Source organism: Orycteropus afer, unplaced genomic scaffold (assembly GCF_000298275.1).
Source record: "Orycteropus afer afer isolate SDZICR_OR568_19922 unplaced genomic scaffold, OryAfe1.0 scaffold00097, whole genome shotgun sequence".
Taxonomy (NCBI): Eukaryota; Metazoa; Chordata; class Mammalia; order Tubulidentata; family Orycteropodidae; genus Orycteropus; species Orycteropus afer.
The window spans coordinates 3,694,604-3,708,211 of record NW_006921684.1 but is presented as its reverse complement, the minus strand read 5'-3'; the positions used below and the strand labels follow the sequence as shown (position 1 = coordinate 3,708,211).

Here is a 13,608-nt window from a genome sequence, read left to right as displayed (position 1 = left end):
GAAGACCTGGTCCCTCTCGGTAGGGTAACAAGGGAACGTGTTCAGTGCAGATCAGTGAGTAAGCACAAGCCCGCCTTGTTTCAGTGCCTATGCTTAAAAATGCTTTGAAAGTAGGCAGTGTAAATAAATAACAAATACAAAATAATTTAAAGCATCTCTCTCCACAAACAGAAGACCTTTCATAAAAAGGTGAAATTAAAAAACAAACAAAACAGCAAACAACTCTCAAAGAGATTTTAAATCCTCTCCTTTAACGTAAGTGATATAATCTCTGTATCTATATAATAGAAAGCCATGATTGTTCCAAAAACAGCTGCTGAGTCCATCATATTTACAGCAATCCCAAATAGTTCTCTTTTTCATTTTGTGAACATCCTGACTGTTGAATCCTGGAGATTCAGAAAGATAGGAGCTATAGTGACAAATTACTTTAACTGGTTCAGCTATTTTGAAATGGCAGGGGGACTTCATTTTTGCAAAAAATCAACAGTTGCCAAAGTGGAAAGTGTTTTCTACAATCTCATTTAATAGGAAGGCTGTTGGCAGTGGTACTGCCACTAACAGCTCTGCTTCTTATGGACTAAGAATAGGTAAAATCAGAGGAAGAGCTGGAAGAGGCAGAGAATGAGGGACACATGAAGGGAGAAAAAAACAAAAAATCAGGTGAAAGTAAAAAAAAAAAAAGAATGGTGAGGTAAAAATGAGAGAGAGGGAGAGAGAAAGCGAGCAATGTGGGAGAAAATGGGAACAAAATATATAGTCAAAGGTCTCTGTTAGGGTATAGTAATATATCTACCAAACAATTTTAATAGTTACCCAATAATGTCATTATGAAATCAACTCCAAATTTTAATTATGCATTTTTCTCTAAAGAATTAGTAACTCATTGATCATCTTCCTCCTCTTAAAGATAAGGCAACAGAGGGCTTTCAAGTTAGCATGCCTACAGTTAAATAAGGGGCAGAGCCTGAACTTGTCACTGCCTCACTCTCAGTCCAGATTACGGAGTGTGCAATTCTCAAAAGGATTCACACACATTCTTTTAAAGAGCCAACACGGCTAGTGCATTTAAAATTACTGGATTAATAAGAAATTGATTTTTATCCAACTTCTTTTTAATATAAATTAAGATACAAAGACAGTATAGCTATAAATACTTTTCATTTAAATTGAAGTACTATTTTCCAAATATGAAAATTTTAACTCAATCAATTTTGAACTATTAAAACCTATTTCTTACCACACATAAATTGGTAACTCACCATGTGGTATGAACCCTTGTTCTTCTCATGAATGATTGGGGGGGGAGTGAAACTCACTCCTTAAATAATGAAGTCACATACAACCCAGGAACGCTAAGTAAAGTAAAATGTGCTTTACCGAAGTATCACCATATCTGCCAAACCCAGTAAGCAGGAATCTTAAGGAAAATACTAGGTTGCTTGCAATGCTTCTGTACAATTTTTTGTCAACATCTGTGGTAGTTTTCTACATTAAAAAACCCCAGCAATTCTCTGTCTGGAAATTGATCCATTTCTGGGGCTTCTAAATCTCCATTGCTAATTTCTATAGCAACGCCAGGTAGGTGGGTTCCTGAACGTTTTGTGTTGGCCGCAACAGTCTTGAGAATTCAGTTGCCTATCTGAACTGTCTATCCCATATTTGGGACGAGTACATTGTTGTTATTAGCTGCCACTGAGTCGACTGCAATTCATGTCGACTTTATGCACAAAGGAACAGAATACTGTCCAGTCCTGTGTCATCCTCACAAGAGCCACCATGTTCCAGTCCATCAATGTGGCGGTTATGGCAATGCATCACATCTGGCTGGCCCTCTACTTCACCAAACAGGATGTTCTCTAGGGATAGATCCCTCCTGATAACATGTCCAAAGTAAGTGACTCGCACAGTGTCCTATTGTGATCCATAAGGTTTCTACTGGTTAATTTTAGCTGATCGCCTGATCCTTCTTCCTAGTTTCTGTCTGGAAACTACTGAAACCTGTAAACCATGAGTGACTCTGCTGGTATTTGAAATACCACTGGCATAAGCTTTCAGCATCATAGCAACATGTAAGTCATTACAATATGACAAACTGATGGATGGTGGAACAACATAGTAATCATTATACAGTCATTACATAGTCCTCATTAACAGGAGGGTAATGATGACTACCTCATTAATATGCAATATATTTTTGAGTTGTTTTTCTAACATTGTTCAATAATTTATGCTGATTCACACTCAGTTTCTTAACTGACCCCCTGGTCCAGTGATTACCTGAGACTAATGGTACTACATTATAATAAAAATAAAACCAAAACGAAACTCACTACCTTTGAGTCGGATCTGACTCATAGCGACCCCTCCCCTTGGGTTTCTGAGGTGTTATCACTATGGAAGTAGATTGCCCAACCTTCCTTCCCAGGAGTGGCTGATGGGTCTGAACCACCAGCCTTCTGGTCTGCAGTCAAGTGCCTTAGGCACTACGCCACCAGAGCTCCTAATGAACAAAAATACTATTACGCATTTTGTTTTTCTTTTGGCACCTAACAGGTCCCTAGTCTATGCATAAAAGTTGTTCACAAATGCATGCAATAAAACTAACAAAATCTCATTGCTGGTTATAAATACCATCACCCGTCTGTCGGTTTGTCATAATACTGTAGTGGCTTGTGTTTTGCTATGATGCTGAACATTATACCACTAGTATTTCAAATGCCAGCAGGGTCATCCATGGTGGTCAGGTTTCAGTGGAGCTTCCTGGCTAAAACAGACTAGGCTGGCGATTTTCTTTTGGAAACTAGCCACTGAAAACCTTATGGATCACAATAGAATATTGCTGGTACAGTACTGGAAGATGAGACCTCTAGGTTGGAAGGGACTCAAAATACACAGTGGCAATAATAAAGTTAAACATGCCAATGACTGTAAATATGATATGGAACCCAGCAATGTTTCATTCTGTTGCACACTTGATCACCATGAAGTGGAGCCTATTTGAAATCATACAAATACAAAGTAAGACATTACAAAATGACCTATTCTTTTTCTTCTTGGTATGGGAAACTAAAAAGCAAACTATGCAAGTTGAAAATTAGTTTGTTTCCTTTATAAGAGAAAAAACAGAAAAAAGACTTTATTAATCATCCAATAGTTGGGATATGTCTATTGCCTAACAATCTCTGTAAGAAAGGCACTGTCAGTGACAGAAAGTGATGATCTAAGGTTTAAAATCCACTGTATTTCTAACACATATCCCAAAGGACATTATTTCAAGGACTAGTGATAGTCTCAATTGTGCTGTAATATGATCTTTGCGTTGGGAGTCTCCTTTTTGAATCGCCCAGCAGTTAGTAATCTCACAAAACCCATGTCTTCTAGTCACTGAAGAACCTAATTCATACTAACAATGTGTTAACTTCCCCTGGGGTTAAGGACATTTTAGAAAATGCAGCCTAGAGGAATGCTTGACTGAAGGGAATGGCTCCTGAGGGTGGGAGGGGGAGGGGGGCTATTCTGGGAGGAAAAGCCTGTCAAAATTAGACCACCAAGAGGCAGCCAGCCACTTTGTAAGATCAACTCTGATCACCACATTATATCATATTAACAATTTCACCACATTTAGAGATCTTGAGCTGTAGGGCACAGTCGGGGTGTTGAAAGCTAATACAACATTAGCTCGAAGTACTCAGTTTATATAAATGCATGTTGTATATACCCTTGACTCATACATAAGTTTCAGTGGAGAATTATTATTTGGATTGCAATCGATTGATCTCATTTCTCAAGAGCAGCCAGATTTTTACTTTATGTAAATTCATGGCAGTATTTTTAACATGTTACTGAAATGGTACACCACTTTGGTTATTCTATTTCCGTATTTATCAGTGTTATGTGGATTTTCTCACCTCCAAGCTCACATATCCAAAAAGAGAATAAACTACATACACAGATTTAAAGGTTTTTTTTAAAAACAACTTTCGTTAAAGAAAATGTTGAAGGAAGAATCTATGGAATGCCATATTTTATACTCAATTATAAAATCGATTTTCATTAATTCATGTAAAAGATTTTGTCACATGTTTATGGATAAATGGTGCAAATTAAATACTTATACAATTACAATAAGCCTCAAGATTTTCTTTCATTACTCAATTCTATCATCTTCTTGTAGCTTTAATTATTCTGGAAAAGCTGAAATTCATAAATTCTACCAAAACAAAGGCATTCCAGCACACTAAAAAAATACTGAGACCATTAAGATTTCTTATGAATAATCATTGTTTTAAACATCTTCATGTCTTCACATAAATGATTATGAAATTTTAAAACAGAAAAATATTATAATACCATAATCCATTAAATAAAAATACAGTGAGCTAGGGCAAAGTCAGTTTTTTAAGAAATAATTCAGTTAATGTACTCTAGAGCACTTTTCTTCTTCACTAGAGTAAGAAAGTGAAACAAAATTAGCATTTTACTCCATGACAGAAAGTTTACTGCACTTCTAAATGCTTAAGTATCTCCAAAAATACATTTCTCGTTATAATACACACGCATTTCATACTTGAGAATTAGCACAGTTACTTTTCTTTTTGAAAAGACATTTTAGAATGAAACACTGAAGATAAACTGAAATAAACAAAAGCTCGCAGGCAAAATTTTAGGGAATTTGGTATCATCTTGCCTGGGTCAAAATTCAAAAACAGTGACAAATGCTGTTAGTTAGCAGAAAAAAAAATCAGTAGAAATACAAAATATGAAAAATCTTTAAAATCTAGACAGCAAATATAAAAACGGACAGATTTAATGAAAGCTGGAAGAGATATTTAAAGAAATGAGGTATGATGGAGTCATAGTGCTATAATATTATCTCGGTGTATTAACATTAATAACCTTTACTTCAAAGTTGCAAAATCAGCAAATCATGAACTATTTGCTGCTGTGTTCATATGACCTTTCTGGTGAGATGTTTAACGGTCACTCATAAATACATTCAAAATACGCATGAAGCTAACTGCATGATCATATGGAGAGCATATCTGTCACTTAAGAAGGCAAATTATAAGTAAAAATGTAAGCAAATAATTTTGTATTAATAATAAATACAGCTTTAAGCATTTAACATTATCAATATTTTAAAAATTTAAATAATAAATGCAACTATTTTATACAGAACTGTACCATTTATTATACACACAAGTATATCTGTTCCCTTTGTTTACAAAGGCTAGTTACAGATAATATGGAATGTTACAGTACCATCTTGCATAAAATTTGAGTACAATTTTGTACTTGAAAAAGGGTGCAAAAACACCAGCCTAATAAATCTGACTGAATTGAAATAACTGTCTTTTTGAAAAGTACATCATTAACACATACACCACAGACTGTACATAAGTTCACTTTTAAATCACCAACAGAAGATATGGTAGCAGGTATGCTTCAGTATTAACTGCCCCTTCCATCAGTTTAACTTATTAAAGGCTTGCACTGCTATTCATTCAGGAACCTTGGTTGACATGTAAGCTTGTAATATGAACCACCAAACTCAGGTAAGTACAATTTAAGGAGGCCAACAAAAGCTGCCAAGAATTATTTGTAGTAAGAAATATCCTTTTCATAGAAGACTCACTTAGGAGCAAAATTCTTTCAGATTATCTTTCTTCCTTCAAATATACTGAAGTTGGTCAAGATTCTCCATTTTGAACTTTGGATGCTGGTGGTTGCATGAAATCCTTAAAGGGAACTAGCGCCTCTTTAAGTGCAGAGCAGACTTCTGAAGATGAGCAGGTGATGCATTCTACTAAGGTTGGATATAAGGCAATTACTTGTGCCCAGGTATTTCCATCAACTGTAATGCAAAAAAGGATAAAGCCTCAAGAAAGGGTGGATTTAGCTAACAGAGATTACCAATTTACATGACCACAGTCCTTTAAATTCAATGCAAAGAAACAAAGCATCATAAAAATGGAGAATCTACAAGCTTGTACCTTTTTTTTTAATCTTTGGAATATTTTCCACAACATGTAATAAGGTATGGGAGAAAATATATGGTCAATGTGCAGAGTCATCAATACTAAGGCATTTGGTAAAGTACATTGTAAGTGATACTTCAACTTTGTGAAGGAGTTCCTATGTGGTGCAAATGGTTAATGCATTTGGCTGCCCACCAAAAGGCTGGAGTTTCTAATCTATCCAGATATACCTTGGAAGAAAGTCCTGGATGATCTACTTCTGAAAAACTGGCCAGTGGACATTTTATGGAGCACAGTTCTACTTGGACACACATGAATTGTAACAGACTTAACAGCAACTTGTTTTCACTTCATGAAAGCTTAGAAAATTTTTTAAAAAAAGGACATCACTAACACATACTTTTTTCATTTGCAGTATCATTTGCCAGAGAATGCAGTGTGTATTTCAAGAACAATTAGAAAGCAATTATTTTTTTATCTAGTTGTTTGCTAAAATACAAGCATCTTAAATTATTTTTCCCTTGATATTAATTTCAAATGACCACACACAGATCCATTCCTCTCTTGTATGTCTGCTAATCTTTAATGTATATTGCTGGATATAAACTCTAATGGGGAGGGGCCATGTCTGCTTTCCTCACCACTAACAGCTATAACAGTTGAATGCTATTTATTGAATGGATAAAGTGTTACATTCCAATTAGTTTATAATCAATCTGCTTATATTTTGAGATCACACATTGCAATTCTGTTTTCCCATAAGTATTGAGCACCTGATATACAATAAAACCTGATAGATTTTTCTTCATATAAATATGCTTTACTTTTTGGGAAAGTCTCAAATCTGGGAGGTTCTGTAATATAAAAGAAATACTATACTATGAGTAAGGAGCTTTAGTTCTATTTTTTACTCTGTGTCAACTGCCTAATTTACTTTGTGTTAAAATCCCAAAAATCCTTCCGAAATAAGGCAATGGTGAGTGCCCTGGCTAAGTCATCTAATTTCTCTTTATCTCAGTGTCTTCCACTGTAAAAACGCTGTAAAGGAAAGATTGTTTCAAATTAGTGTCCCTCCAGTTATTTCTTAGGGGAAAAAAAAATCATAGTCAAGTAAGTTTGAATAATATTGCATGTATTATCTTGCCCTTAGGGGATTTATAATTTACATGAATTTATTAAAAGGTTATAACAAAAAAAAAAAAAAAAAACAGGTTTAACTTTAATCCAGGGTTTCCAAAATTAATTTGATTATGATCTTAGTTTCCATCCAGCATCTACTGACATCACTCATCATCATTAACATTCATTCCTTAGTATGCATCTTGGAAAAGCTGAACTGCTTATTTAACCTCTTCTCCCAAACAGGGGCTGGTTGCTTAGTGGTGGTCGTGAGAAGAAAAGGGGAGAAGGGCTGCTAAGTGTTAGTTGAGGTGGGGACAACTGGCAGGCTAGAGCTGCTCTGTTTTTATCAGTTTTATATGCTGGGAAACAGCATCAGATTTCCTTTCAAGAATATTGCTTTAACAAAAACAAAACAAAACAAAGTCTAAACACTTTCAATGTTTAGGAAGATTAAAACAGACTGCTCAGCTGTCTTCTGTGATACTTTCCAGTAATCATTTAACAAAAGATTACAAAGACCGAAACCCACCTAGATTGCTCTAGATGGAGAGTAAAATGAGCACACTAATTATTGGTTTATTACATGAAAATGCAAATATACATTATTTCACATGATATCTTAAAGAACAATCAAGGGGAGCTATTCACATTTCTTAAATTTAAATATTTTTTAAAAGCCCACCCTAAATCTTACTGGGGACTTTGGGCTTCAACTACCAGGTATGATAAAAATGCAGAATCTGAGACACAGCTGCTCATGACAAGGCTTCATTATGTGGAAGCCTAAAGATAGGGCTCTTTCTTCCTAAGTAGGAATTGATAACCCTATTCATATAGCAAATGTAATTTATAATCTTAAGGCCCCTGATAAGAATTTTTGTCAATTCACTTAGATTGTTACCAGTAGTAGGTCCCAATCCTTGAGAAATTATTTATACTAAATAGCTACCTTCCATTTAGGTCTTATCAAGAAGACTCAGAATATCCACTTACTCATTTATCACACATTTATTCAACATCTATCATGTATCAAGCACTCTTCCAGGTGTTTGGAATACAAATTTAGAATGAGACACTATTCTGACCTCAAGAAATTTATAAGGACACCATGTATCATAAGAGACTCAATGACAACCAACAATAACTATGTTTACTGAATGCATATAAATACACTGATAGATACAATGGAGAATAAATGGGAATATTTACTTAAAGCACTTACATGACATGTCAAAGAGTTTGAAGATTATCCTGAAGGCTCTGGGGAGCTTGTAAAAAGAGGTCTAAATGGTCACTTGAGATAATAACTTAAAAAGGAGACTCTTTATCACTCCCAAATTTTAAAGACCTAGTCTGCTTAGATTCATTTACAATTACTGCTCCAAAGAAACATCAGATAATGAGGAACTTAGAGATGTAGAGTATATTATTTTACTTTCAGTTCTGTCACAGAACTGAATTAACAAAGGCCTTCAGACTTCTGCTAATCAAGGGTTACTATGAGAAAACAAGCATATGTAGAATAATGCTGCTTAAACCAAATATGGAAGACTCCATTCATTACACTTTTTTTTTTTTTTTTTTGGCAACGTGTGTAGGGCTGTTTTCTCCTACAGCAGTTGGGTCTAAATAATTTCTGAACTTTTGTCTCAGCAAATCTAAGGCTGTTGTGTCTTGCTTTCCTCTATTTGCCAATTCTCAAACCTGCTTTATCTCAGCCATGATCAGTCCTTTCCCTTCTGATTGATTACAAGATGAAAAATCTATGCTTCCTAGCAAATAGGATTTGAGTAAGAACTTGAGGGGACTCCCCTGTTTAAATTTAGGAAACACTGTCATACTCACTAATTAGAGCATCAATCAACTTGTAGGCATACAGTTCTTTTCCACATAATTTAAAAAATATTTTAGGTGTAATTCAGAATGAAAAAGGTTCAGTGCTAATCCTTTCCTTTTTGTAAGTACTGTGAAGTTGCCAACTTCGTTGAACTTGACATCAGTAGCCAATGAACCTTCTCCTTGTCACACCAAAAAGAATCATTTTTGTTTTATTTATTCATGTCTATCCAGTGCCTACAGTCATGCCCTCAATAAATATTTGTGGGAGGGAGAAAGAAGTCAAGGACACAGGCAGGATGTATGCCAAACTTTTTCATTCTTCTATCCTCCAACCAGTAGAAGATGAAAGAGCTTTAGGAAAGAAAAGGAAACCAAATCAAAGTTCTATTCTTCCTCTGGGTTTTTGGAGGAATAGTGTGGTCTGGTAAGGTTGTTAAGAAATAAGCAAAGCCTGAAAGGGTCCAGGAAAAGAAGTGCTGGTCTTTTTAAGTAAGGCTCTGTCCTAAGTTGTAGGTGAAAAGGAGAAAGAAGCTTTTTTGCAGGTACTGGTTATCTAACATAACTCATTAATGAAGGAGGATGGATAGAAATTTTGAATAAAACCTTGGGGGAGAAATAAAGAATATACACTTGTCTAATGTATCGCCTGGTATTTGGAATACAAATTTGGAATGAGACACTATTCTGCCCTCAAGAGATTTATAATGACACCATGCATCATAATAGACTCGATGGCAACCAACAAAAACTATGTTTACTGAATGCACAGAAATACACCAATAGATACAACTGAGAGTAAATGGGAATATTTATTTAAAGCACTTACATGACATGTCAAAGAGTTTCAAGATTATTCTGAAGGCTCTGGGGAGCCAAAATATCCTTTTAGAGCCAAACGTAGTGGTTAATAATCGGACAGGGTATGGCTCAAAACAAGACAGGTGAGAGAAGAACAATTTTGATAACGTGAGGGAATAACAGCTTCCCATAATAAACGCCCAGAATGGAAATTTGGATTGGGACATATAAATATAATCAGAAATGGAGAAAAACTCACTTGGAAGGTTGTGTAATTCAAATAATATGTCATAACTCTACATTACTGGGGAAAATAGCAGTTAACAGTTTGGCAACTAAAGACTTCAAGCAAGGACATTACACCGACTTAGCCAGGAGAATCTCTGACACAAACAGTGCCAAGCTCGGCAAATGGCAGCTTGGTGGCATAGTGCCCAAGGCATTTGACTGCTAACCAGAAGGCTGGCGGTTCAAACCGACCTGCTGCTGCTCGGAAGGAAGGTTGGGCAATCTACTGCTGTAGTGATATTGCCTCGGAAACCCAAGGAGGGGTTGGTATGAGTCAGAGCCGACACAAGGGCAATGAGTTTGGTTTGGTTGGTATAATTATGTTACACCAGTCTTTATAACTATTATTTTAAAAAGAAATTATATTGAGTAGAATCCCTACGTATAAAGAACAGCAATATAAATAAATGCTTGAATTTAACTGGGATGTTAAAGTGACTACTTTTCATAGCTATCAGCTTGGAGGCTTACCTATACTTTGATTAGAAAATTTTCAAAGTTTTTAACTGATGCTTAATGCGTATTTTAAATGGAAATTTAAAATGGTTAGAGTAACTATTTATTAAAAATCAAATATGGGCTGAAATCAATGGTAGATAAGCTAGCACTATTAATTAAAAAGTGAACCTCTCTTCAGGTTGTAGGGGGCATAGTAATATACTACGGCATTAAATGAAAACATGCCGCCTTTGACACTGCCATTTCTACTTACCAAAAACAAACAAAAAGTTTTTTCTTTTAGTGGATTACAGAAATTATCCCCCTTCCTTACACACATCCTTTGGTAGGCAGGCCTTTGGGAATTAGCAAACATATTAGAAAAATAAGGGTAACGATTTCCAGCAAGATGGTGGAATAGGCAGATAAGCTACACAGGCCCTCTACAACAAAGAAACGAGAAACCAATTGAAACAGATACAGAGGATAATTCTGGAACACTGAGCTTTGCAGAGGATGAAGAAGTGTATTAAAAATCTGAATGAAACAGCAAATAAGGACATAAATGGAGCTGTGGACTTCTGACTGGCATGACTGCACAGCCATTTTGGAATATATATAAATGGCATTCCAATCAGGGCAGCAACCTGATAATCTGCTCCGCTTTCTGAGGACTGCACAGGCAACCACACTGGTGGTGGTTGATAAGAGAAAGGTATGATTATTTCCCTTCTTCCCCTTGGACCCCACATCCTCCTTGTGAATGGAGATGTGGCCACCATCCACCTTCTGAACTGGCAAGAATTTCATCCTGGTCCAGGTGCCCTGCCACTAGCTGCCTTCTGGACAGGCAGGAATTGGATCCAGGGCTAGATGCCCTATTCCCAGCCATCTTTTGAGCTAGCAGGAATATCTTCTGAGACCAGGTACCCACCCAGCCATGTGAGATGGCAAGAATTTTGCCTAAGACCAGACAGCCTGCCCACAATTGCTTTATGAGCCAGCAGGAACTCCCTCTGGAATGAGATGCTTGCTCTCAGCTATCTTTTGGACCAGCAGGAACTTTTTCAGGGTCCAGGAAACCTGCCACAGATACTCGTGGACCAGTAGAAACTGATCTCAGATCAGAGGCTCTGCTCCCAGCTGCCTTCTGGTTAGAGAGAAACTAGTTTTGAGATCAGATGCTCTGCTCCCCACCATTTGGGGCTTATAAAAACTATTGCTGTTATCAGGTGCCTTATACCAAGCCCCTTTTGGGACAGTAGGAGCTTTGTCTGGGAGGATAGGCCCTGCACCCAGCTGTCATTGCTGGATAGGAGAAACTTTTTCTGATACCAGATGTTCTGTCCCCAGCTGCTTTTTGGGCTAGCAGAACTCCTTCTGGAATAAGGTGCCTTGCTCCCACCATTGTTTGGGCTGGCAGGAACTTTTACAAGGTCCAGGTGCCCTGCTGCCAGACAATATCTGGGTCAGCAAAAACTTGTATGAGATCAAGTACCCTATCCCCAGTTGACTTCTGGGTAGGCAGGAACTAGTACCAGGATAAGGTGACTTCTCTTTGCTGTCTGCTGGGCCAGCAGGAATATTGCCTAGGTACCCTGCATCTCCAATATTGTTTTTGCTTCTTTTAAAATTATTATTTTCTGTTTTCCTTTCCTGGTTCTTGTTTTGGTTTTTTCCCCTTTTCCTGGTTGCCTTCTTTTTTCTTTTTCTCTTTTTGTTCTTACCATCCTTTGTTTTTCTTTTTCTATTTTTCTTATTCTAATTCTCTCACTCTCTTCTCTTTTTGTGCCAAGGTATTTTGTTTTCCTTTTCTCTTTGTCCTTCTTTGGTCTCTTTTCCCCTGCTTTTAAAAATTTCATTTCTTGTTCCTTTTTGCAGTTGCTGCTGTTTGTTCATGCTGTTTGTGTTTTGGTTTTCTTGTTTTAATCTGTGTTATTATTGTGTTTTTTTGTCCCACTGGTGGGAGACAGCATCTGTGCCCACATGACCAACAATATCCACACCTCCTGCAACCCCACCACTAGGAGGGCTACTACATACTTCTGCACCAACTGATCAATGACAGACAGTGACCAATACCAGTCCAAATTGCCCTCAACTGCTCTACATGAACATTGAACAGCGATCTGTACACACATTCTCAGTCTCCATCATACCCACCAGGAGACAGGAGAGCCTAAATGTGCCAAAATAGTGAAAAGAGTAACACACCAGCCCTGCTTGCCTGGAAATACCAAAACAAAACAAAAACACAGGTGAATCACACCAACATACAATCACCAGTTAAATATAAATGACATCACAGTGTCTCAAAGACAAATGACTATTAAAGTTCACACAAAGAAGCTAGGTAAAGCAGTACAAACAAGAGAATAAAATACAGAGCCAGAAAACTTCCACGAAGTAGTAGTCTCATTGGAACTACCTGTAAGGAATTCAAAAGGATATTTAGGAATATATAATAATCCTCTTCAATGGATTGAGAGGCAGATCAAGGAAACACTGACAAAATTATGAAAACACAGACAAAACTCTAGAACAATTTAGGAAAACAATGTAAGAACAAACTGACAAAATAAATGAAAAATTAGAAACCAGACAAAAACAGCAAATAGAAATCCAGATACTTAATGCTAAGATTGCAGGAATAGAAATAGACTGAGGACAAATCCTTCAATACTACTCTGTTAAGGGATCAATAAAAAAAGATCAAAACAAAAAGAAAAAAGCCTAAGATTTATGTGAGATACCATCAAAAGGAGTAACTTATGTGTTGACTAGAATTCCAGAACAGGAAGAGACATGTACCACCACAAAGAAAATTGTTGAAGATTTGTTGGAAGAGAACTTCCCTAATATGATGAAAGACAAGAAGATATCCACTCAAGAAGTTCAACAAACTCTAAATAGGGTAGACCCAAAAGAAAATCACCAAGATATATCATTATCAAACTTACCAAAACCAAAGATAAAGAAAGAATCCTGAAAGCAACAGCATAGGAAAAACAAAAAGTCATCTACAAAGGGCAACCAATAAGACTAAGCCCTAATTTCTTGGCAGAAACCATGCAGGTGAGAAAGTAATTGGAAAACATATACAAAACCCTTTAAAAAAAAAAAAAAAAAAAGCCAACCAAAA

At 36.5% G+C, this 13,608-nt stretch overlaps 1 protein-coding gene across 1 annotated transcript in view; it reads right to left on the bottom strand.

The window, feature by feature from the left end:
- Positions 1-5,693: 5,693 nt before the first annotated feature.
- MON2 (MON2 homolog, regulator of endosome-to-Golgi trafficking) overlaps positions 5,694-13,608 on the bottom strand; it is a 213,996-nt gene continuing 206,081 nt past the window's right edge. The window contains exon 36 of the mRNA XM_042781208.1: positions 5,694-5,857. Coding sequence (XP_042637142.1) covers positions 5,694-5,857 — 164 coding nt within the window. The remainder of the gene's footprint in view (positions 5,858-13,608) is intronic.